Source organism: Trachypithecus francoisi, unplaced genomic scaffold (genome assembly GCF_009764315.1).
Source record: "Trachypithecus francoisi isolate TF-2019V2 unplaced genomic scaffold, Tfra_2.0 Lachesis_group3, whole genome shotgun sequence".
In the NCBI taxonomy this organism is placed as follows: domain Eukaryota; kingdom Metazoa; phylum Chordata; class Mammalia; order Primates; family Cercopithecidae; genus Trachypithecus; species Trachypithecus francoisi.
Genome location: NW_022681468.1, coordinates 163,268,229 through 163,295,178, shown reverse-complemented (window position 1 = coordinate 163,295,178; position 26,950 = coordinate 163,268,229). Strand labels below are relative to the sequence as shown.

Here is a 26,950-nt window from a genome sequence, read left to right as displayed (position 1 = left end):
CTAATTTTTAAATTTTTTGTAGAGATGGAGTTTCGCCATGTTTCCCAGACTAGTCTTGAACTCTTGGTCTCAAGCCATCTGCCCACCTTGGCCTCCCAGAGTACTAGGATGATAGGCGTGAGCCACCACACCCAGCCCTTTTTCTGTTTACCAACTTTTCCCAGGACTTTAAGTTGAATAACATGTTTTCTTTTCTAATAAAATGTAAGTACATGTCTATATATGCATGACAAACATGTGACTTGCATAGTTGTAATCAAGATTAGATTAATTTCCCAGGAAATAACACATAACTATGACTTGAGAAAATCAGGTAGCTCTTCCTAAGGGTGTTAAGTGGATTAAAAAACCACTCTATGAAGAGTAAAGCTGCAAAAAACTGAAAGTGCTGTTTTAATTGTTATATATTTCTAATAGGTATCATAAACACAGTTCTCATTAAAAAAAAAAAAAAAAGTCTCCAGGACTTGTGTACAGCCTGCAGACCTTCCCCAGTAATGTCAGTCTTTATGTAGCTTTTACTTTAAAAATATATATATATTTTACTAGATTACTCTTTGTTAAACTCTTTTCTCTTTTCACTTGGAAACTTCAGAGATACAATACATTTGTAGGGGCAGATCTAAATTATACAGAGCTGTTAGCTTATACAATTTCAAGCACCCCCTTTTAAGAAAAATAATATGAAATATACAAATACAAAGTTGCTGGGACCCCTCCGCAAGCCTAGAAAAGGCCTATGAAAGTGGAGACCGAGCTGAAACTGACATTTCACTGCTTTGCCGTGAATCTGCTGCAGAGAATTTGCCAGTCACTGCGATAATTAGTGAAATATGAGCACCAAGGAGCCATGATTATCTGACATCACAAGGCGTAGGGTGTACTGAAAACGTGCATATCTGAATTGCCTGGCCATCACAGATTCTGTCCCTCCCTAATTGTAAAGTGTTGCCTTCTACGGTGTTAAACCGTTAGTACCCCAGAAGTGAGTTCCATTTAACCCAGTTTCATTAAGGTATATGAAAGTAGATTCCACACTTTTTCTTCATGACACGGCATTTTTAATATAAACCAATCGGGCCTCTGTGGCTTTGCTGGGATGAAGGCATGGGCTGGCTAGGGTTGCTGAGGCTTCAACATTGGAGGATTGACACTTGTGCTCTGGGAGGCAGGCATGAGAGCCAGAGTGAAGGGGATATTCATTAGAGTTAGGGTGACCCTGAGATCAAGAGGGCAGCTGTGATCTTAGGGCTGTGGCTCTGGCCAGACAAGAACCCGACAGATCAAGCTCTCAGAGTATGACACCTACACATGCATTCCCTCTGACCCTCCTGCCAATACAAGACTTGAGTCCAGATCTGCAGTCACTGGGAAACGTCAGTTGGCGAATTCAGACAATTATGACGCAGTGTCAGGAGCACTGAGTGACGTCATCGTCATCATCATCAGTACCACAGCCAGGATAATAAAGGCTGAAAATTACCACATAGTTGGGCGCCACTTTCTCTGCTAAGGCCATTCACATAGTCATCTGTCCTGGAGAAGATTCACGGCAGGGTACGGAGGATTATCGCTCCAGTTTTACAGAGCACGAAAATGAGATGCGGAGAAGCTCAGTAGCTGGTCCGAAGTCATGTAATTTCCAAGTTTCAGAAGAAAGATTTCAATCCAGTTAGTCTAACTTCCAGACCTTCTCCCTTAACTACTACATATAATTCCTAAAGTGTCAATAAAACTGCAGTAAAGAGTTATTTGGTCTACTATGTTATAAAAGCCATGGATTTTTTTAAGAAAAGAAAAAAGCTAACCAAACGTTATTATGAACTCTTATTATTGAGGAATCCCTCATAACTGTTAAGATGCTACAGAGCTCCATAGGATACAGCTATAGTTTGGAGAGCTTTCATTGGAGAAATCCCCCTTCCTGCCACCCCTTCCCAAGCACCTCGTCTTGTAGCACAGCTTTGAAATGCTCAGAGGGCTTTTTGCATTCATCCTAAGGGGCTGCACTGTGATCAGTACGCGTTGCTTCTAAATGCATGATAAAGGTGCAGCCTCTGCACAGATAGGGTGGGCAGGGCTCAGCAGAGGCCTCTGTGGAGGGCTCACCCTTGGGCTCTGGGCGCTATTGGACCTGGACTCAATGCGGGAGGGACTCAGGGCCTGTTCCGCTGGCTCTTCCGATAGCCATGCTCCTCGGCTGCTCTGTGGGCCTCAGTATGATATGCTTCTGCTGCGCAGGGTCTGACCATCAGATAGGTTGAACTGTTTGCGTTAACGACCACCAAACTTTAAAGTGGGAAGTTGTCATTAGATGGCCTCCCTCAAAACCCTTGGTGAATACTGGTTGGTGTCCCTTATCCAAAATGCCTGGTACCAGAAGTGTTTTGAAAATCAGATTTTTTTCTAATTTTGGAGTATCTGCATTAAACTTCGAGTTTGAGCATCTCTAATCCAAAAATTCAAAATCTGAAATGCTCCAATTAGCATTTCCTTTGAGCACCATGCAGGCACTCAAAACGGTCCAGAGTTTGGAGCATTTCAGATTTTGGATTTTTAGGTGAGGGATGCTCAATCTGCAAAAGTACTGGTACTTCTAAAGGTAAAAATGTATACTGATAAAATTTCGGCCAGATTATTTTTATCATGAGGAGGAGAAACAAAATACTGTGATTAAACAATGCAAAGAAATTATATTTTATTTCATATTCATTTTTATAAATACAACTTTCAAATACAATATTTCATACATAATCTAAATGATTATGTAAATTGATTATCTATCTAAATGATTATCTATCTAAATTGAGGCTGGCAATTTATAGAAAGACTGAAAAGCCTGGTGAATGTACAAAACAACACGAAAGCCACCACCCAGCCATTTTCTGTACTGCAGCTGGATGATTTCCCCTTAGAGAACAGAAGGTCAAGGCAAGGCCAGGAAACCCAGAGGCTACCGAAGAATGATTTTTCTGTAATAATGATACTCATATGATTATTTGTTGTTAGTGTTAACAGTGCCAGTTACTATTTATTGGCACATCAGAGCTTTTCAGGCATTGCCATCAGATTTCCAGCAGCTCCAAATGATGGCTACAGACCCATAGAGGCAGAGCAGGGCTTTGGGTCTGGACCGTGTGGCTCCCCTTTACAGGCTCTGGACCACCACAATACACCACCATCCACGGTGTCCTACATAGGAGGTAAAGCGACAGAAGGAGTTAGTAAATGCATTGGCCTCTTAAGCTAAGAACTCATGTGGCGTGTGGGTCCAAACTAGAAAGACCTGGGCACTCACTGCAAATCCTACTGTCAGGGATTCCTGAGCCTGTGCTGGTGGGCCTGGGTCTGGGATCCTAGCCCAGGTCCCTCTGGGGCTCATTTACCAGGCTGAGTACCTGTGGGATGTGCTGGCTGCACCTGTTCCTGTGTGCTTTCAGCCCATTGTCTGGGACATCTGCTGAGGCCTGTGTCATACATGTCCATTCAAAATAGCCAGCAGGGGAGGCAAAGCCATGACTAAAGCAAAGTGCTCAGTCTTCCCAAATCCACGTTGAAGGGGGAAACACGGTAGTGGCAAGAACATTACAAACTTTTTGAATAATGGTGAGAATGCCTGATTTTGTAGCATTTGCATGGTGTTTTCACATTTATTTGTAAACAGTAATTATCCCATGGCCATTTTCAATTTTAAAAAGTCCCCAGGTGCACATGAATGTGATGTTAAAAGAGAATCTTAAAATACTCTGACATCTTGGATTTCCGTACATTCCATCAGCAACCATGGTCTGCAGTTCTATGTAAAAAGAGTTCCTCAACTCTTCAATTCTCTTCTTAGCTTTTAGTAGCAGTTCAGAGCTCAGTGGAGGGAGTGCTTGTGTTGGAGATGGAAGACTGGGCTATCTAGCCTGCTCTCCAGCTCATTCCCAGGCCAGCTGAGCTCTGCAGTCTCGAGGTCCTCCCTGTGGGCCTCGAGATGCTGCCTCCTAGGATAGGGTGGGAAATCAGAGGGACATGAAATTGGAATGCTTAGTAAATTCAAACCCTGCCCTGGAGGGCTGGGCTGGGACCATGTGCAGAATGACCTGGGCTGCATCCCAGAGTGCATATCCTGACAGTGCTGAACTGTAGGGCTGGCACTACCTCTTGGCCTCAGTGATGTCATGTAGGTTTTGGGTGACTGAGGATGAAGGATTATGGTTAGACTGTCTCCTTTTAAAGTCTCATTTTTTAGGAAAGCCTGACAAAGCAATGCAGAGAAACCTGTTCACTTTATTGGATCCTGAAAGCCACATCTTCACATTCAGTGGCATCAGTTGCATGGGTAGAAAAGAGCTCAGCCCTCAAAGCTGTCTTGCATCCTTGAGACGTATTAATATTTCAAAAATACAGTCTCCAAGACAGCGTGTCAGCTGCAGTACTACCATCCCACCCTACCGCATGGGAGTGATCCGTGCCCTTCTTGTAAGCGCAGCTTAGCTTAACTCAACAAGCTCTGGGCACGTCACTCACTTGCCTCCCGGTGTCTGTGGCCTCAGATGATTCAGCGTGGAATCTTGTCTATTGCTATGGGAGGGAGAATTGCAAAATATGGTCCTTACATGGTTCTAGACTAAATTGAGCTCTGTTTGGGAAACAATGAGATCATTCATACAATACTATGTAAAGAATTCAACCTAACGACTTTTAAAAAAAGGATCTGATGAGTTGCCCGGAGTATGGTGGGATTCTATAAGATGAGTGAAATCACTAACCCTCAACTTGAGCAACCATTTCCCAAGCAGCTTATGTACAGATGCTTTCTTAGTTGAGAAGGGAAGTTGCTCTGTGAGATCATCTTTCCTCAGAAGAATAGCTCAGCTATTTCTTTCCCTTTGAGCTCAGGGCTGGATCTCATGGCTAATAATTTTAAAAATCATTGCCTCATTCCTCTCGCTTCCAGTCAGCATTGTAGTAGGAATTGTTTCCTTCTCACAGGCTGTCTCACTGAGCTCTCGCTCACAGCCTTGCCTCTGCAGCCACAGACCCCTCAGATTCATTCTTTTTCCTGGAGGTTTCTCATCATGTATGCTAAATTCTGGGTTTATTTTTATTTTTTCCAGCATTCATAAAAACCACATTCTTTTTTTCCGCTCTACATATCTCTTCTTCTACTCTCAAAATTCCATCCTGTGTGATAGCAAGGTGCAGTGGGCAGGGGTTGGGCAGGGGAGGGAGACGCCCTGCACAGCTTCACTTCCCCAGAGTGCAGGTGTCAGCTTGCTGTTCTGAGTGGCGACGCGTGGCCCGGATGACACGATGTATGCTCTGTTGCATTCCAGTCACCCCGCCGTATTCGACCCATTATCTCCGACTACTTAAAGCTGTTTGGGAAGACACAAAAGAACAGTGAAAAGTGAAGACTAGTATGGCAAAGCTGCAGCCTCTCACCACTTTGTTTCTTTTCTAGGGATCACAACTGTGCTGACAATGACAACCATCAACACCCACCTTCGGGAGACCTTGCCCAAAATCCCCTACGTCAAAGCCATCGACATGTACCTTATGGGCTGCTTTGTCTTTGTGTTCCTGGCGCTTCTGGAGTACGCCTTTGTCAACTACATCTTCTTTGGAAGAGGCCCTCAAAGGCAGAAGAAGCTTGCAGAAAAGACAGCCAAAGCGAAGAATGACCGTTCAAAGAGCGAAAGCAACCGGGTAGGCTCGCCACCGCCTTGACCCCACCTGGGCCCTGCGGCTCAGCAGCTACTGCATTTACTTGCATGATCTTTCCCGTTTTTTCCCCAATAGTGTATGTCAAGCCACACACCCTTCTTGTACATGTGATATAGTCCTTATGACACGGCACCCAGCTGTTTGTTATTCAGACCAGTCCAGTGGAGTTCTGGTCATCTAGCTAGGACTGGCCAGAGTTGACTGAAACCAGTGGATGTAGGCTTACACAAAAAGAACCATTGGCCTGGCCAACAAACTTGACTTCTGGCGTTTCCATGCACATTGACCCTGGTCCAGTTGCTTTGTGCCCAGGTAATGCATTCCCCAGCAGTCACTTCCATTATTCCAGTCTACCCTCAGGGCGCAGACCTAGGCCTTCTTCCTCTCACCAATAAGCCCCTTAAAACAGCAACTATCTGGATGGACAGCCTATTGAGAAGTGGAGCTCATTCTTGAATTTGGGTGAGGGCATTTGAACTGGGGCTGGTTAATCTCTGGCCTGGTGTTGAACACAAGGGAGAGGGTCAACATGGAGCTGGCAGTGAAAGACTCCCTTGCCCTTTCTGAATTCTCCACTTACAGAAGTGAGTAACAGGGCGCAATGGTTTTTAAATATACTTGCATGAGCTTTGAGTAGGACTTGGGCAGACTTGATGATCATAATCTGAAATATTTCCTCGTGCAAGTTACCGGGTTTCCTAGAAAACCAACATTAGTGTTGATGCTGGAGAAGCCAAAATCATCTGTGGTTTCCTACAAAGAGAACAAAACCTGTGGGTCTGGGATGAACGAAACGCTGGGGTGGAGTGTGTAAATTTCATCTGTAGAAGCATTTTTCCAAAATGTTTCACTATTCCTTTAGTTGTAAAATTATCAGTCTGATGATCCAGCATGCTGCCATTCTTTGCACTGGAGTAGGCATACAGTCTCTTGTCCACCTGCCCACTGGCCACAGTCCTCTAGGGAAAAAGCAAAGTTCAAAAGGAATGAACAAGGCGGGCAGTGCTCTCTCTGGAAGCTCTCATAGATCTGCCATGGCCCTGGCCCCTCCCAGTCGTGTTCTGCAAAAAGCCAGGGTTGGGCAGACCTAGGCACTTTGTTTTAGGAAGTCCATGGACTTTCTAAAGCCCTCGTACACCCTCCTCCAGCCCAGCTCAACTCAGCAGTGCTCTTACATCCTTCCAACCACAAAGCCGCTTGATCGTTAGATGTCATTTTGGCTTATATAAAAGTGGTATATTATTGTGGTTATAAACAACATTTGAATGAAAGCACATTATAGTTCCAATATAATTTTTAAAATGTATCCTTCCACCTCTTCTATCCCCTCAGGTCCTCAAGGACATATTTCTACCTGTTTACATACTGGGTTTCTTCCCACATTTTTTTTTAATTCTTCTTGTTAAATGTACTGTTAGGCCATTCTTGTGTTGCTATAAAGGAATACCTGAGAGTGGCAAATTTACAAAGAACACAGGTTTAATTGGGTCATGGTTCTGCAGGTTTTACAGGAAGTGTGGCAACAATGTCTGCTCGGTTTCTGAGGTGGTTTCTGGAAGCTCACGATCATGGTGGAAGTCAAAGTGGGAGCTGCAGGCATGTTACATGGCAAAAGTAGGAACAAGGAGGAGGGGAAGATGCCGCCTACTTTTAAACAGCCAGATCATCTCATGAGAAGTCACTCACTATCATAGCACCAAAGGGATGGTGCTAAACAATGCATAAGGAAACTGTGTCAAATTGTTGGAGGTGGGGCCTGGTGGGAGATGACTGGATCATGAGGGCGGTTTCTCACGAAAGGTTTAATACCACAATCCCACCCCGCTTGGTGCTGTCCTCGTGAGATGTGTCTGCTCCCCGCTTACCTTCTGCTATAAGTTTCCTGGGGCTTCCCCGGAAGCCGAGAGGTGCCAGCACCATGCTTCCTGTACAGCTTGCAGAACTGTAAGCCAATTAAACCTCTTACCTCTTTCTTTATAAATTACCCAGTCTCTGGTATTTCCTTTTTTCTTTTTTTTTGAGATGGAGTTTCGCTCTTGTTGCCCAGGCTGGAGTGTGATGGCGCAATCTTGACTCACTGCAGCTTCCGCCTCCCGGGTTCAAGTGATTCTCCTGCCTCAGCCTCCTGAGTAGCTGGGATTACAGGCATGTAGCACCACGCCCAGCTAATTTTGTATTTTTAGTAGAGACGGGGTTTCTCCATGTTGGCCAGGCTGGTCTTGAACTCCTGACCTCAGATGATCCACCTGCCTTGGCCTCCCAAAGTACTTGGATTACAGGTGTGAGCCACCGTACCGGGCTCAGTCTCAGGTATTTCTTTATAGCAGTGGGAGAATGAATGGCCTAATACACCTCCCACCAGGCCCCACCTCCAATACTGGGGATTACAGTTCAACAGGAGATTCGGGCAGGGACACAGATCCAAACCATATCACATACTTACTTCTCTAGCCTGTGGAGGTTTTCGTGCTCTATCCTGTGCCCTCCACGCCTTTATGGGTCCACACCTCCCAGCGAACACAGTAGCTCCTTGGAGGACTGTCTGTGCCCGTACGAGGCCCACGAACACTCATGAACCTGTGGAAGCACGTTAAGTGAATGTAAATGGCTCCTTCCTTTCAGCACAGCATAAATAGAGTTGGTCAGAAAACTGAGGATCTGTGAATAAAACGAGGTTTTTGACAGGCAAAACTATCTTGAATTTCTTAGTGGAAAATATACTTAGTATCATATTGTTATATTTCCAAATAGGTCCATATCCCACTAGGAACACACAATACGCTTTGGTCATGCTGTTTCCAAGGAAACTAGAATTCATCACATCATTATTGTTTCCATCACAGAGGCACACGTATCCACACATACACATACAACGAATGCTGTCTTTCCAAATTTCCTCTTAATTTAAACAGATTATAATTTTTTTCTTCTAAATGAGACTGTTTAAAACAGGCAAATTGTGCTGCAGAAATACCTTTCTGGGTACAAGGCTTAAAATCTAAGATAAAAACAAAAAGACAAAAAAACTCTAGCATCCGTAGAGAAAATTTGCGGGATATAGAAAAAGTATCTTATAAATTAAATGCAGAAGAAATTTTTAGTTGATTCATGAGTCCATGTTTATTGTTTGGTTTTTCAAAAATCTGTTTCTGTGTTTTCTCAGCAATCTTAGTAAGGCCTTTATATATTCATATGTTTAAGAATCTGTAATTATAGATCGTACTTAAGGTTTGAAGTCAACATATGATTATGTGTATGCTCATTCTAAATGCATATTTGATGCTCCTAAGATAAGCATTAAAAAATTGTTCCTGAGCACACCTAAGTCTTTAGTGATAATTTTTAAATAGAAATGTACCTCCCAAAAAGTTAATATCAAGTAATGTGGATGAATGAAAGGAACATGAGAAAAGAATCCAATTTTATGTGAAACAGAAGTGGTACTATATACACAACTTAACAGCTTACATAGTCCTTTGTTTCTTTTTTTAACTATTATTTTAGCTTCAAGGGTACATGTGCAGGTTTGTTATATGGCTAAAGTACATGTCACAGGGTTTGGTGTGCAGATTATTTCCTCACCCCGGTAATGAGCACAGTGCCCAAAAGGTATGTTTTTGATCCTCTTCCTCCTCTCACCCTTCACACCCAACTGGGCCGTGGTGCCTGCTGTTTTCCTTCTTTTCGTCCATGCATACTCGGGGTTTAGCTCCCACTTGCAAGTGAGAGTGTGCAGTATTTGTTTTTCTGTTCCTGTGTTAGTTACCTTAGGATAATGTCCTCCGGCTCCATCCATGTTGTTGCAGAGGATGGGATCTTCTTTTTATGGCTGCATAGTATTCCGTGGTATATATGTACCCCCACTTTCTTTATCTGGTCTACTGTTGAAGGGCATTTAGATTGATTCTCTCTCTTTACTATTGTGAATAGTGCTATGACGTGTCAGGGATAGCACCTGGGATTGCATCTCAGCGTGGCCAGCAACACCCTGCAGCTTTCCCCTGACTGACAGCTGCTGGCTCCACAGCAGGGACTTGGCTTGTCATTGGCTTTCCTGAGACCACTTTCTGTGTCCTGTAAGGCATCTCAAGAGAAAACAGTACCGCTATGGACACTGTAGGCCACCAGCAACTGCCTCTTGATACTATGGTTTTAGTGACCCTACTGTAAAACCATGAGTAGATTTTCCTTATATTTAGTATTTATGCCATATTTTAACTTAGTAGTTGATTCATGAATACTTAAGACATTCACATATTCACTTAGTATCTCCCCAGACTAGTGGTACCATGTAAGCCTTGACCTTAACTTACCTGTGCATACCATCTGTTTGTTCCTGAGTTGTTTCTATACCCAAGAGTTCATCTTTGGTTGTAATTCATGCATTATGGTTACAAGCCTTGCGATATTTTACAAGTTGACCAATTAGTATTTGAATTTCATGAGGTGGTAGAGAGTCATAATTCTTGGCAAGGAATCAGGGCTGCAGACTCAACATCATTCTTACTAAAGAACAAGATTTCATTCTTCATGTGGCAAGTCCTTTCTCATTCCTCTAAAACGACAGTATTTTACTTAACTAGAAGCTGGAAGAAAATTAGAGAATGAGATATCAACTGTGTGCCAATCTGGTGACATATTTTAGGAAAAAACAAAAAATCTCTCTGTGCTATATTCTGAATGAGATGTTTTTAGTCTTTGAATGTTTGCACCTGTCCAGGTTATAGAGCAGGGAGAAAAACTTCATTGAAATCAGTGGTTCTAATTATAGTAGATATGAGATGAACCCTTCAAAATAAAGAGTATTCATGAAATGATTTAAAAATTGCAAGTCATCTGTCATTCTATGAAGGGCATTTCAGCCTTGTATTTCACCCACAATCGCTTCTTTCTACTTTGACTTAAATTCTAGATCATAGAAAAAGACTTTCTCTTTTGGAAATATTTGTTTATTTGGTTCCTAAGATTTAACAGATTTTTAATAACCCCTTAGTTCTTTCAGAAAAAAAATCCATGAGTAATTTTGGTAGAAATTTTCTACATACTGGTTCATGCTTAAATGAAAACCATACAAATGTAAAACCATAAATAAAGCAGCCGGACTATTTCACGCTAAGATCCTATTAACTCAATATACGTTCAGGTTCCTTTTCACACTAGAATGAGAGTTACCTGCACTGTTATTTCCATTACAACTGTCCACCCACTCTGAAATAAGAATACTGCAAAATTGTATTGATTCTCGAGTTCTTTCTCACATGCACTGTATCCTGAGACAGCTACCAGCTAGTCATACATGTCCAAAGCCCCCAAGAGCACTGTAGTTTTGTAAATTATTAACAACATAGGTGGGGAGGTGGGTTTGACTTCCCTCAAGCTGAGTTTTCTTCACTAGAGTTCAAGGGCACAGCCTTAAAGACCCACCTTCGTGAGATCGTTTTCCAGACACAACACTGGCCACAGGGCTGGGGAAGACAGGACGTGGATTCATACAGATTTGTATCTCAGTCTTGAAAACTTAACTTAGCGTTCATTTGACCCAATGTCTTGTGTCGTCTTCACTCTACCTGTGCAGTTCCTGAAGTCCCCACCTACATGGTGACCCATTCCCCTTCCATTGTCCTGTCCTGTCTACCTAGGATGCTTTTCTTCTTGGTCCACATTTCCCTCCAAGATCTAAGCCAGATGTTTTCCTCCATGACATTTTCCTTGATTGCTTTTTTTATTTGTTCGTTCGTTTGTTTGTTTTTTGAGACGGAGTCTTGCTCTGTCCCCCAAGCTGGAGTGCAGTGGCACGATCTCAGCTTACTCCAACCTCTGCCTCCCAGGTTTAAGCGATTCTCCTGCTTCAGCCTCCCAAGTAGCTGGGATTACAGGCACCCGCCACCATGCCCGGCTAATTTTTATATATATATTTTTTAGTAGAGACAGGGTTTCACCATGTTGGCCAGGATGGTCTTGATCTCCCGACCTCGTAATCCGGCCCCCTCAGCCTCCCAAAGTGCTGGGATTACAGGCGTGAGCCACTGCACCCAGCCAACATTTTCCTTGATTTTTTTGGTCTCCCACTTATCTGCATCCTGCCCCCATCACTCCCTGCTCTAAGCAGTTGGTTTTGTTTCTGTTCTGCCAACTTATGGAGCACATGCTTTATGCTTGTGAAAATGGCAGATCACTCACATCCCATGTGCCCAGCAAGCCTTGCCTCCTAGACAGCATCTGACTCACTGCATCTTCCAAAATATGCACACCCATGACGCGGACATGGTACACCTGCACTTGTAACATGTGTCCATGAATGAGCGCTATTTGTCATGGATTTGGTCGCACTGGAGGGGTATGTTTTTTCCACTTTCCTAATGGGAAGAGAGGACAAGGCTTATAAATGTCATCTTTATAAAGCCAGGTAAAACTGAGTCATTAGAATCATCAAAGTTCATCTGACTAAACAGGTTGTAAAATACTCCCCTTTCTTCCTTTAAGAAAAGACATTCCTCTCCTTGGTATTTCACTCCGCAAATTTTTTAATTCTGGTCTACTAGATTTTGATGAAAGGAGCTTTTTATATGTTATTGTATAACAGAAAAGAGATGGTATTTAAAAGTGTGTTTAGGCCAGGTGCGGTGGCTCAAAGCCTGTAATCTCAGCACTTTGGGAGGCGGAAGCAGGAGGATTCCTTACGCCTGGGAATTCCAGATCAGCCTGGGCAACAAAGAAAGACCTTGTTTCTACAAAAAAAAAAAAAAAAAAAAAAATTAAAAAAAATAGCCAGGTGTGGCGAGTTCCTGTGGTCCCAGCTACTCGGGAGGCTGAGGCAAGAGGATCACTTGAACCCAGGAATTTGGGGCTGCAGGGAGCTATGGTCCTGCCACTGGAGTCAAGCCCATGCAACAGAGCAAGACCCTGTCTCTAAAAAGTAATAATTGTCAATGTGTTTAAAAGGCAAAATGCAGTATTTTTTCATATGCACTTGTTGATTGTTTAAGATCTCATCAGCTAGACCGTTTGAGGGTGAGGACCTTCTTGTGTTCACTTTGTGCTCCTAAGGACAGAGCCAGATGGTGCATGTAGCAGCCGTGTGGTAATGTTTTAATGAATGGTCTTGAGCGATCCCAGCTCCTTCGTGGAAGTGCATTCTCCAGGGAGGCGTCCCACGTCCTGAAGTGGACGACTGGGCTCTTTTCTTCTCACAGTTTTGTTATTTAAAACATTGCATAGTCTGTAGAGACCATTTTTCTAAAGCTAAATAATGCTTTCTGGTTTTTTCCATCTTCAGGAAAATGATTTCACTTTTCTGATACTGTAATTCCCAAACCACTTAGTATTATTGAAAAGAACAAATTCTGCATTACTATGCGGTGGCTCACGCCTGTAATCCCAGCAGTTTAGGAGGCCATGACAGGTGGATCACGAGGTCAGGAGATCGAGACCATCCTGGCTAACACGGTGAAACCCCGTCTCTACTAAAAATACAAAAAATTAGCTGGGTGTGGTGGCGGGTGCCTGTAATCCCAGCTACTCAGGAGGCTGAGGCAGGAGAATGGCGTAAACCCGGGAGGCAGAGCTTACAGTGAGCCGAGATTGCGCCACTGCACTCCAGCCTGGGCGACACAGCGAAAAACAAAAAAAACTACAAGCATCTTCCACCTTTGATTATCTTCTGACTCAACATCAGATAAATTTTAAACATATAAGCTTACCATTTAAGTAGAACTGTTTAAAATACTGGACATTCTAATAAAATCAAATTGAGCTTATTTGATAAATGACCTCAATTTATCAAGTTCCTTTACATGGTAACCTAATATACTTCCTGATTCATAATTCAAAATCAGACATATTTGGTGGGGTACCAAGCGTATTCGTTGCAGTAAATGGAATAAATGGAACACCCCAAATGAACAGGAACATACTGGCTGACCCCGCTCCCAGGCCCTCTCCACAATAAGATTCCCAGTGTGAGCCAGGCAGCTCATTCTCTCCACCACGTCTTTCCTTTGTGGCACAGGGTACCATAGAAGGTGCTGGAAGGAGATAAAGACCAGAGGACAAGCTTCTCTCCTGGAGAATCTTGCTGTGAAGTGTTCTTCCTGCAAAGACCAGCTGGGCTGCCCAGTCAAGCCCTCCTCCCTGCAGCATCCAGAGCAGGTTCAGGTTACCCCTTCTTAGGGATAGTGAATGACTACTCTTGCCCCAGGAAGATGTGGCCCTAGCACTCCCACAGCTAGCCCTAGGTGGCCTGCACAGGGGACATGCTACTGCCATGGGCACCTGTTTCAGCCACACCTGAATTTAACTGTTGGGCTTCTCCTGCCATATTCTCTTAGTACAATGAGAAACTCTGTCTCCCAAACCAAGGAATGCTTCCCTTGTATTAAAGACGTGCAGACACACTTTGTCATTTAAAGAGTTTTGCTGCTAATCATCCCATGGAAAGAAAACAGAAAGGACAGATATATAACAGAAGGCTGGGTGCGCTGGCTCACACCTGTAATCCCAGCACTTTGGGAGGCCGAGGCAAGAGGATCACCTGAGATTGGGAGTTTGAGACCAGCCTGACCAACACGGAGAAACCCCATCTCTACTAAAAATACAAAATTATCTGGGCGTGGTGGCACACGCCTGTAATCCCAGCTACTCAGGAGGCTGAGGCAGGAGAATTGCTTGAACCCAGGAGGAGGAGGTTGCGGTGAGCTGAGATCACACCATTGCACTCTAGCCTGGGCAACGAGTGAAACTCCATCTCAAAAAAAAAAAAAAAAAAGTCAAAATTATACCAAGGTCTAACATTCCAAGTGCTTTTGAGATACAAGCTCCATTAGAATTTTCCTTCTGATGGATACAAAATATAAGAAAATGCCCTCCTCACCTCCCCACATCATGTGTCTCCATGAAGGGCCTTCCAGCACGGGTGGTGTGATCTCGGTCCATTCCCGTCTCCAAGCACTCTCAGCCTGGGTGTCCTCCATTCTAAGGAGACCACTCCATCCAGTGGAGGACAGATGAGGTCACTCTCTGACCGCGTCTAAACCAATGCTGCTGTAAACTACAGGGAAGACCCGTAGTGACACTCTTCATCCTAGAACTATAGGATGTAGCACCGGTTCAGAAGCACTGGCCCCACCTGGACTCATGGCACACTTGCTGCCGTGTGAACGCTCCTGCTAGGAGCTCACAGGGAACAGGAGTGCATGGGCCGGAGTGGGATTGGGGTGCTGAGTGACTCTCCACTCCTTCCCCAGCCCCTGAGCTTTGGAGATTCAGCACTGGGCAGGCGGAGGCCCAGCGTTGCTGCTGTGGGCATGTCGTGTGTGTCTCGAGGCTTAGGGAAAACCCTGAGATGGGTTGCAGTTGCCAGAGAGGCAGTTATTCATGGGCTTTGGGCATTTCCATTCCAGACTGCCCTAAAGGAAACAGAAACCATTGCAGGGCGTTCTCCCTGGGGCCCCACTCTGCACGCTCTCTTCTCAAATTCAATTTCTTATAGCTTGAGTTGCACTTCAGAAATCTGTGACTTTCTACCTAGAAATTACTCTTCCTTCCTGTTCCCTAAAGAGTTAAATTGAAATTCTTTCACCTGACATACAAAAAACAAAAACCTCCCTGGCCTGAATCTAATCTGTGTTTCCACCCAGCACGAGGTGTACTTTTCTCTTGTGATAAGAGGATACGAAAGGGATAATGGCAGTGATGATCGTGACCTCATCTGTCTCAGGCTTAGTGTGTGCTGGGAACGGTGTTTGCCTTTCTCAAAATATTTCAGGTACTCTGCAAGCTTCGCTTGTGATGTTTTTGCTGCATTTTGTCTGAAAAATTTCCAGTCATTCTTTGAGGTGCAAATGCAAATGTATCTTCCCTTTCAACTCCTGTAGTAGTTTTGATTACCACTGTAACAGAGTACTGCAAATGTAGTAGCTGTAAATGACACCTGCTTTTACCTCATGATTCTGTTAGGCCAGACGTGCAGGTACAGTGAGACTGGGCTGGGTCCTTCCCTTAGGGTGTCAGGAGGCTGAAATTAAAGTACTGGCAGTCTGTGTTCCTTTCCTTTCTGCAGGCTCTGTGGTTAACTGTGCTTCCAGGATCACTCGGGTGCTTGGTCAAGGACAACTCCCTGTGGTTGTAAATTGAGGTCCCCATTGCCTTGGCTGGATCTTATGGTAGTTCTGTTTTTAGTTATTTGAGAAACCTCCATACTGGTTTCCATAATGGCTGTGTGAATTTATAGTCCCACCAACAGTGTCTGAGAGATCCTGTTTCTTGGCTGTCTTGCCAGCACCTGTTATTTTTGTCTTTTTGATAGTAGCCATTCTAACTGGGGTGAGATGATATCTCATGTGGCTTTGATTTGCATTTTCCTGATGAGTGATGTTGAGTATTTTTTTTTCATGTGCCTGTTTGCCATTTGTATGTCTTCCTTTGAGACATGTGTATTCAGATCCTTTGTCCATTTTCTAATGGGATTATTTGATTTTGGGCTGTCAGCTGGGGCCATCTTTGCTCCTATCAGCTGCCTTGTTCCTTCTTATGTTTACCCTACAGCCTTTCCATCAAGGGTGACTCAAGTCCTCAGGCTTTGAGTTCCTCTGCTTTTATCTCTCTGACTTTTTCTCCTGCTTCCTGTTGGAGAAAGTTCTCTACTTTTGAAGGTGTGATGAGATTGGGCCCACCTGGACAATCCCGGGTCATCTTCCTGTCTTAGGGTATGTGCCCTTAATGATGAGCACAAAGTCACTTTTGCATAGGGTAACGTACTCACGGAATCTAGTGAGGATTGCGAGCTTGGTGCCGATCGATGAATGGGCTCACTGCCTGATGTGCTGGAAGACATTACGATGGCACCAAATTTTGAGAAAATAAAAGTTTTATTGCAAGTCAGCTGGCAAGGAGATAGGAGGAAATGCTCAAATCTGTTTCGTGGAACTGAGGTTTGGGGCAGGTTTTATAGGCATAGGGTAATGAGGCATGTTCTGATTGGCTCTTGCAATGAGGTGATGCTGGGAGGTGTGGTCTGGCTGCATCCTGCCATGGGGCAACACAAGGGCTCAATCTGATTGGATGCTGGATCCTGCCATGTGATGTTTGCTGAGCACTTAGGCTCCACCCATGGTTGTATGCTTGGTCCATCTGGGCATGCTCAGGTTACATGACCTTCAACCTGGGGCTTCGTGGCAACTGAAAATAACTCACCATTTTATTATACAAGGTTGAACCAGACTGGGTTGATCCTAGGGTTCCAGCCTCCCTGGGGGCCATTACCCCGATGACCACCTCACTTTCCCGAAGCATAATGAAGTGACCTAGAATGGTGTTACCAAACCTGTAGACACCTGAGAGTCCTCTTTCGTGCCCTTCCACCAAAGTCTGAGTGGTCCCTGGATGTGCAGCTCTTCCTGTGCCCCAGCCTCCTTGAAGTCTGAGGTCATCCCACCGGTGTCCTGTCCCCACTTGGAACTCCACACAGGCCCAGCGCCTTCTCAGGCAGGACTCCTCTCACCACCTCACCTCCTGCTCATCTAGCTGGATGCCATTGATGAAATTGCAGAAGATGAGAAGACACAAATTAATACAGCAATAAATTATTCCTACACAAAATAACTGTGTTTTGTGAAAGATTTATGGAGGAAGCCACAGACACTTAATCTAGTACTGGAACACGGGGGAGGCTTTCCATAACCAAAAACAGGACAAGGAAAATGGCCCTCCAGGCAAAGAAAGAGAAGAGAAATGGAGAAGTGTGGGGCTTGCTGGAGTGAAAGCCCAGGGGACTGTGGAATGGCCCTTGGCGCTGTGGCAGGGGTGGGAACTGCTCAGAAAGCAGATGCTAGTAGTTCATTTCAGAAAGGACTCCACTGGGGCCCCCAGCCCCCGGATGTTCTGTGAAAGGTTCAAAGTTCCAGGGCAGACCAACTCACAAACAGAGTGGACCTTTGGCATCATCATGAAACGTCTGAAGCTAATTTGGCACAGAATAAAACGCTATCATTGTAAAGTCTGGCTCCATTGTGGGAAGGGAATTTCGTCTATTTTACATGTAGCTCTTCAAAAAGAAGTCTCGTGCCAGAACCAGTATTGGGCAAGGGGAGCCTGCTTGAGTTGGGGTTGGGGGTGTGTGTATCTACTCCACGGCAGTCAGCAGGCGTGCCTTTCAATCACGGGACTATTCATGTGTTTCTCTGTAGTAATTTGGGTGTGTTATATCATCAGAAAAGGGAACAAGATGACTTCCAAAGACAAATGGGAGAATATAGTTTTTATTCAAAGCATAGTTGTGAAAATGGTTAGAGCACCTAAGTTAACAGCTTGAAAGTCATTTGTATTTAATTTTTTCAGTAAGGATTTGTATCCATAATGTGAAATTGCGATTTGAAAAAGCCCCTCCCCCTTCTTGCATCTAATCTCTTACATGAGCATTTTTAGATCAAGGAAATAAAAATCTCTCAACTGCAATTAACCTCCAAAATGACATTTTCCAATAAAACGGAGTGCTGGGTTTGACAGATGTACAGTTTCTCGTAAAAGATGTAAGGTGATGGCATGACATCATTCTGTCCGGGATCTGCATAGGGAAATCGGATTCATTGGCCTGCTGGCTGTCTAACCATGTGCACTTTCCTTCTAATTAGGTGGATGCTCATGGAAATATTCTGTTGACATCGCTGGAAGTTCACAACGAAATGAATGAGGTTGCGGGTGGTGTTGGCGATACCAGGAATTCAGCAATATCCTTTGACAACTCAGGAATCCAGTACAGGAAACAGAGCATGCCTCGAGAAGGGCATGGGCGATTCCTGGGGGACAGAAGCCTCCCGCACAAGAAGACCCATCTGCGGAGGAGGTCTTCGCAGCTCAAAATTAAAATACCTGATCTAACCGATGTGAATGCCATAGACAGATGGTCCAGGATCGTGTTTCCGTTCACTTTTTCTCTTTTCAACTTAGTTTACTGGCTGTACTATGTTAACTGAGTGACTGTACTTGATTTTTCAAAGACTCCATTTAACACTGAGTGAAATATTACTCTGCCTGTCAAGTTTTTATACCTGTACACACACAGACACACACACAAGCAGACACACACATATATACATACGCAATTGTATATATATGTGAACTTTCTCAGCATATATATAAAATACACGTGTATATGAGGATGTATGTGTATATGTTTATACACACAGGAGTCAGTGCCCATGTGTATGGAAGACAAATACACATACATATATACATTTTGCAGCTATGGACAATTTCCCACAGGATGCATATTAAAGAAAGTCATAGTTTTTTTCTTTTTTAATTGAAAGGGACAAGCATCATCTAAATACTATGCCTTGAGAATGAGGGCGTGAAACACAGTATCATCCCCAAATGTGTCTTTTATGACCATAAGTTAGATGTTTTAGTTTAAAAATCAGAAAGACATTCTTAGTTAATCTTTGAAAACTCATACAGTGGTATTGCTAGTTTAAAATGAGTCACTCACTTCATATCCTCTCGTTCAGTTTAGTAAGCAAAGGCTTCTTGGCTTTTCTGGTGATGAGATCTGTCTTCATCGGGCATACGTTTTCTGTAATGGTTTGGTGGCTGGGGTGAGCCACTGGCAGTGTGCTTACCTGTTGTCTTAAACATAGATAGATCCCACATTGATGTCTGAACGACCGTCTTCTGAAAACCCATCGGGAGTGAATGGCATCTCATTGTAAGTACTCTAATATACAGTGTGTAGTTGGTTTCTGTTGTTCACTTGGAGTGGATCCAGCTTCACTGTCATGTGCAAACACAGTGGCACGTTTTGCCAATGACATTTCAATCACTGAAAATGTGCTCTACATCTCGTATGGATTTCTAGGCCTGATATCCAACAGAAAGCATAGACGTCTCAGGTTATTCGTTACTCTAAGGTAAAACCATCTAGGATGATTTTCCCCCTTGCAGTTACGTTATCAATCATTCTTATAACATTGTATGTTAATAGAAAATATATTTGCATAATATGCATATATATGTATATTTACCAAGATTTTGTTTCTTATGCTTGCTATCATGGCAGCATGCGATGTCATATTTTCCTTCATGTGATGTAACTACTTTCTGTTATCTAGAAATTAAGATTGAAGCTAAAACACTTCTGTTCAATTTCGGAAACGAAGAAACATCCTCATGCCTTTATTTCTGTATCTGACATATTTCATAAGCACATCCAACTACTCCTAGACTGACTAGGATTCTGCAGGAACATGACCCCTACACACCACGCGTCACCCAACAACCCATGACCGTTCTCTGAGGCAAAGGAGGGCAACCTGACAGCAAACACGGTCACTGTTGCTTCCTTCCGAGCCACAGCCTCATCAGTATTTGGACTTTTTAAAGCTCGTAGAAACAAGACAAGGTGCACCGGTTTCATAGACGCAACCTTAACTTACTATTTAGATGAGATCTTTCTAAAGAAAAAAAAAAAAAGAGATGATATATTTTTTGTAAACAATATTTCTATCACAGGCATCCATAAACTGAAATGACTACAGTTGTGCAAACAGGTGTCACAGTGACGTTGAGCATTTGGAGAAAAAATAAAAAGCAAAATTTGCAGGAAGAACTGCTAAATTAATACTTTATCCCAAAATGCCACGTATGCCTCACCCTCTCTGTTCTATCCAAAACCAAGGACCAGAGTCTAGCCCAGTGCTCCAGTGGTTGGCCCCAGTTGTCTTGACATAGGTAGGGGCACCACCTTCCCTGAGGATGCGTGTGGTGTGGACTATCCATGAGCTGACCACTACTTGATTTTTCTTTGGTGGCTGTAACAACCTTTAATTTGTGGGCATCTGCAACAGTTCAAAACCCACCATCAGACAAAACATAATCCACAAAATCTCACGCTAGAGGCAGTTACCTCCTTTAAGGCCCTTTTCCCTCCTTCATTCCTCTTTTTCCTCCTAATCACTGCTCTCTGGTTTTATTTTCATCTGGAGACTAGCCAGGGATTCCTTTGGCTTTGGCTTTTCTCTGACAGTTTTTTCCATCGGTAACAATGGGGGACCCTAAAAGTTAAACAGATTGGGAAAAACCTTGTAAGTGGCCTTATCATTATTATCATGTTAAAGGAAAAAAATACATTTGCAAAGACCTTATCCCTTTCAATACTTCAGGTATATCTTTTTCCGTATCCAGTAATTAAAGGTGTGAGGTCCACATGCGGAAGAGGGACCCCAAAATGTAAATGGATGTGGACAGAAACAGTCAGTGGTCTATTTAAGTGTATAATTTATCCTGTTCAGAACTGTGACATTAATTCTTTCTGGGAGAAAAGTGATTTAAAACTTTTTTGATGCATAGTTGAGGTACCCACATATCACAGGCAGAGACCCCGTGAGGCTCCAAGGAGCTGCAGTCTCCTTCCCGAGGTTTTCTAGATATAAATTTGCATGGTATAGTCATAATAGCTTTTGAGCTTTTTATATGCATTTGGCACCAAGACTGGGATCCACAACTTTGTAGACACAGCGATGAAGTTAACATATTAGCTATACTCTAAATAGTGTTTGTAACTACACACACACACAAACACACATGCATACACATACATACATATATTCTGTAAAAACAAAAAAAGAAAACTTTTTAAGATCCTTGGGTATGTGTTTGCTTTACTCCATTTCAGAAGAAAATTACTTTTCTTCTAACAAACTTATTTTATAGCTTCTCCATTTTTAAAACTTGTGAGAACATTGAGAAGAGAACTCTGTGTTAACAGAAGAGAGTTGAATTGGAGTCTCTGTTGTGTTCAAATGACCTCTCATTACTCCACAGTAGTTATCTGAGCCCGTGACTGAGCCGCGTTGAGGAATTCTGAACCCGGACCTCTGACATTGTTGGGAGGTGGCTGCTCCCCACACCCAGACCTCTTGAGTAAGGAGAGAAACATTATCATGGGGATATAATGCGATTTCTTTCTTAACAACTGAAAGTAATAAAAAGTTAATTTTCTAAGTAGTCCTGTCTTTCCAAAATGTGCCACAGGGGCTCAAGATCTATGGAAGAATCTTGTTATGACAGTTGGTTATTACCCATATTCAGATATCCTTGAGATCGTGGAAGAGCCCTGCTACGTAACTCCCTACAGAGAAAGACTGATAGACTTGAGTGGTCCTTAAATCAAGTGTTACTCCTGTTCACCAGCCCCGGGACTCTGGAGGGGTTTCACTGTCTATACCATGCGACATCCATTTCCCCCTGAATCTCAAACGAACTAGAAGGTATGTCATGAGAATATTTCCATTAGGTGTGGAAGCTACCTGCACATCTGCAATATCATGTGTTTTTAACGCCAGCACCCAGAACTCTGACATGTTCGGTCACTCCCTCAAAGGCACTTCTCTCTCGTCCAAAGACAGCACTGACATTTTTACCAAGGGGATCATCTCAAAGGTGATGCCAAACAAGTCTGGGGCTGGTTTTAAGGGGACAGGCACATTGCAGTTGTAGATGTTCGTTTTCAGCATCTAGTAGATAATCCATTGGTGTTTGTCCCACCATGGTGTGTTCTAACAAGAATGTGTCCAACTTTGAATCTCCTGGCTTGAAAGTATAAACCATCACTTAATTCTTATTTTAACTCTCCACCTGAAAACCAGTTCATATTTCTGGCCATTTTATGTAAGCAAAACCGAACACTTGGTGAAATATTTTGTTACTCTTGGAATTGACTCTGGCTCTCAGCGTGAGCCATTAGAGTAACATCGAATCTTGGGGGAAAGAGCCGCCCAGGTGAATTAAATTTTTCCAGGACACTAGCTGGTGTGCCTTGGATTGATTACCTCTTCTACTGCCTTGAAAGGTGCCATGTTTTGCTGAAATACTAAATTCCCAACACCTGGGTAAACAATGCCCTCCCAGAGAGGGGCTCCCGTGTGCCTCTCCCTAGGACCAACCCCGTGAACACGTTTTGTCACACTTGTCTCATGTTTCTACTTCCCAAGTCAGTTGAGTGTGTTTAAGGTAAGTACAGGATTATTCTTGTAGGAATAGGCGATTGCTGTCATAATCAATTCTCATGTTGATTTCATTTTATTGTAAAGATAAATTTAAACCCAGTTTTGCTTAAGCACATTGATGTAATTTTTTGGTATTATTTGACATGAAAAAAACAGCAAAATTGAGTGATAGATACAATATGAAACTTGTTGATGAATGAATTCAAATTTATTAAAAAAGGACTAACTGACTTAAATGTGAAGACTGATTTTTTTTTTCTTCCTTGGCTATCTTGTGAAGACGGTGTGGTTATTTTAATTCTAGTCATTTTTAGTAGCACATGCCCATTTGGGGTTCTCCTGAAAGTAAAAAGAAATAAGCCCGAAATTGACTGCATGTGAGATCGATTGAACTATGACTTTAAAAAATGAAAATCACTGTTTACTCTGAACTTCAAAGGACAACTAGATACACAGAGCTCTAACTTGTCCCTGTCTTCAAGTAGGGATTTTATGCAAGAAATATTTTTACATTAAAGGTCAGGGAGCCAACCTACCTATAAGCTCTGGCCAAGGTGGTATTGATCCTTATTTTAAGTTCTTTAGTATGATAAGGCAGTTTCTTTGTTTTTGTTTTTCTCCAGTGAGAAAGTACCAAGCAATGTCTCAGAACTAATTAATTAATTAATTCAGATCCTTGGACACTTCAGATAGAATTTTATTGAGAAATTATATCTAGGCCTCCAGAGAAGCTGTTGGTTCACCTGCAAACACCTTAAAAGGAATGTTCCCCAGGGTGGTTTAAGTCTCACAAAATGCCCTCAGGTTTGCCTCCAAATTTCCTTACTCGCAAGCAATAAAATGCAAATTCTTTAGGAATTGTTTACAGGTCCTGTTTTCATTCTTTTTTTCCATTGTTTGGATAAGTTTTTTACATTTCTGGTCTACTTGGGGACCGCAACTTGGACATACTCCACACTAATTCTTCTTCTAAGGCTGGCACATCATGAATGGAGACAGTTCTCACCCATTTCACTAGGTTAAAACCTTATCCATCCCAGGTGACAATCAAATTACCATAACCACAGAAGAAAGGATTTTCAAATACTGACTGGATTTCTTAAAGCTTTTTCTTTAAAGAGTATTCTGCTTTTAATTGGTGGAGGAAGCCTCCCTGCACGTGGGGTCCAGTGATACCCAGACCATCTCTGCACAGTCTCCTCACCCGTCTCATAGCTGCCCTGCTCACAACCACGTGTGACACCTTCTTACAATTCCTGCTCTAACTTCCTTTTTACCAGCTTCTAAAGGATAGGGATTATCAACCCTCCTATGAATGGGAACATTATTCTTCAAAGAAGACAGACTCTTGGGAACCTGTGATACCATTTTTAAGGTAAGACATGCAGCCTCATGTTGCTAAACCAGCAATGGTTGTTGTTTGAGGTACTCCTGGCATTAGAGGGACTTGTGCTTCATGGCCCTTGGTTTTTACAGAAACAGAATCAACAGGCAAGCAATGTAGAGGGTACTTGTAAGTCAAATGCAATTCACTGGAATGGCATGTTGGGTGTGGGTGTGGGTCTGTGCGTCTTGAAACCAAATAGGAAACTAGTTAGTGTCTCTCCTAGCCACGTAGTTTTAGGAAAATGTCTTCACAACTTACATCTCCATTTCTTATTTCACTAGATATGGGCATTTATCTCTTGACTCCCATTTTTTTTAGATGAAGATACAATGCCCCCATCCTTCCATGTGTTTCTCTTTCTCCTTTTCCACCTCCCATCTTCTGTTTCCTGTGACTATAATTTTACATTATCAAGGTGGAAAGCAGGGAAAGCATGTACACTGAGATCATAAAATTATATTTCAGTATTTAATATTATGTTTACAGATTGATCCTAAAAGTTGAAAACTAAAAACAACCCACATTATTGAGCTATATTATGTAAGTACGGTTCAAGGTTGAGTCTTCTGTCAGAGTGTGTAAAGGTAAACACTAGAAGAAGAAGAAGAACAGAAATACTATAGTGCTTTTAGCCTGGAAAGTGGCATTTGTTGATGCCATGTGAGAAAAGAGATGTTCTGTCAGCTGCTACTTCACTGTCAAGATTGAGAACGTGTACATTTGGCACTCTAACTATACTTCAGCCTTGAGGGGTTTACTTATCAATAAATTCTAAAAGTTAAAAACAAATGAACAACTGTGATGTTATTAAGATTACATAAATATTCAAGGCAGAGCTAAGCAGTTTGCTTGGGTTTCTTTCTCACCTTTAGAAGTACAATATCTCAACTTTGGGCTATTTCAAGGAGAATATTCCTAAGATTCAAGTCAAATGAATTATTTTTCTTACATTCCTTCAACTGATCCAAACCACATAACATTTATGTTTGCATCAAGACCATCTTAGATTTCATTTCACTCTATCACCCACAAATATATATTCTGGGGTTTCTAATTTGCATTCTTTTTAATGAAGAAAGACGTATGTGCTTTCTTGACTGTGTGTATAATATTGCCACCACTTCAGTCATTCAATTTATTGTTGGGAATCTTTTCCATTTTACTTCATGAAAATATTCTTCTTGGCATTGACTAACTTCCCATACAAATTAGGATTGCTGCAAACTAATTCCTCATTATAAATCTCATCCTGAGACTTATTTTCACTAAACTCCCATATTCCATAATTTTTAAATATTGTTCATGTTTTTCCTTTTTTCTGGTTTTGTCTCCATTTTGCCTAAGTTCATCTTCAGTTAATGTCTCAGGAAGAGCATAGGTGACAGGAGGTTTCGAGGCTTCATGCATCTCTTGACTCTTCTTTTGGTCCTTCATGTTTAATTGGTAATTAGCTAAGCATTGACTTGTGTATTAGAAAGTAATCTCCCTAGAATTTTGAAATCATTGTACCATTGTATTTTATCATTCAGTGATGCTGATGACAGGCTTGATGTCAGATGATCTTATTTGCTTATAGGTGACTCACCCCCAGCTTCTCACTTCCTCACTATCCCCACCCAACCGACCCTGGCTGAGTGAGGTTTTTATGGTATTTCACAAAGGTGAATTTAGTATGAATCTTCTGTTTATGGTGTTGGATCCTGGGTGAAACTCTCAGCCTAAAGATCTGTATCTCTTAGCTCTAAACATTTTTCTTCTATTACTTTTTAGAAAATTTCTTCTGCCTCTTACTAATCGATTTTGCACATATATGGTTTGATTCTTAATCCATAGTCTTTCTGTCCTGTTCTAGATTTTTTTTCTATTAGCTGTGTTTTCTGGGAAATTATTTTTATCTTTCAACAATTCTATTTTGTTTTCTAAATGGCATTTTAAAATTATAAATGACACTCAAAAACCACACATATTTAAAGTGTGCAATTTAATCAACTTTGACATCATTAAACAATCCTCACAATCAAAATAGAAAATATTCGTCCCCACCAAAATTTTACTAGCATCACTTTATAATATCTCCACCCCACTCTAAGCCTCCCAATCCTGTCTCCAAGCAACAACATATGTGCTTTCAACAATTAATACACCAGGGATAGGTTTGCATTTTCTAAAATCTTATATAAATGAAATCAAATAGTACACACTCAAGATTCATCCATGTTGTGTGATCAGCAGCTCAGTTTTATCACTGAGTTGTCTGCATTGTATGACTATACAACAGTTTGTTATCCATTCACTTGTTGATAGACATTTGGGTTGTTTCTACTTTTTTACTCTTCAGTATAAAGCTGCTATGAACATTCATGCACAAGTCTTTGCATACTTCTGTGCTTTCATTTTTCACTAGATCTTAGCTAAAAGGCTGAGAATTGAAATGCTTTCATTTTTCTAGGGTAAAGACACAAGAAAGGATCTTATGGTGGTATATGTTTAACCTTTTATGAAACTACCAAACTGTTTTTCAAACTAGTTTCACCATTGCACATTTTACCATTTGTGTATGAGAATGTCAATTCCTCCATATATTCTCCAACACTTGATGTGGTCAATCTTTCAAATTTTAGCCATTCTAAGAGTTGTGTAGTGGTATTTCTTTTAGTTGCAATTGGTGTTTTATTATTAATTGATATTAAGCATCTTTCCTTATGTTTACTTGCCTGTTTACATCTTCTGTCCATTTTAATTGGTTTGTTTCTTATTGTGTTTTGAGAGTTCTTTACATATTTTAGATACAAATCCATTATAAGATATATGCTTTGCTTTGTGACTTTTCCCTCCTATTCCTTGGCTTCTCTTT

At 42.2% G+C, this 26,950-nt stretch overlaps 1 protein-coding gene and 1 long non-coding RNA gene across 3 annotated transcripts in view; one reads left to right on the top strand and one right to left on the bottom strand.

Annotated features, from left to right (window-relative positions):
• GABRB3 (gamma-aminobutyric acid type A receptor subunit beta3) overlaps positions 1 to 22,939 on the top strand; it is a 231,086-nt gene extending 208,147 nt beyond the window's left edge. Inside the window, exons 8-9 of the mRNA XM_033190802.1 lie at positions 5,450 to 5,694; positions 18,339 to 22,939. Of these exons, the coding sequence (XP_033046693.1) occupies positions 5,450 to 5,694; positions 18,339 to 18,680 (587 nt within the window). The 3' untranslated portion in view covers positions 18,681 to 22,939. The remainder of the gene's footprint in view (positions 1 to 5,449; positions 5,695 to 18,338) is intronic.
• Positions 3,298 to 8,547, bottom strand: LOC117070989. 2 transcript variants are annotated; one of them, XR_004432137.1, is made up of 4 exons: positions 8,156 to 8,547; positions 6,293 to 6,671; positions 5,542 to 5,637; positions 3,298 to 5,363 (listed from the first exon to the last, which is right to left on the bottom strand). It is a non-coding gene; the product is annotated as an uncharacterized LOC117070989 (long non-coding RNA). The 2 variants fall into 2 exon arrangements; XR_004432136.1 differs by lacking the exon at positions 6,293 to 6,671.
• Positions 22,940 to 26,950: the final 4,011 nt, after the last annotated feature.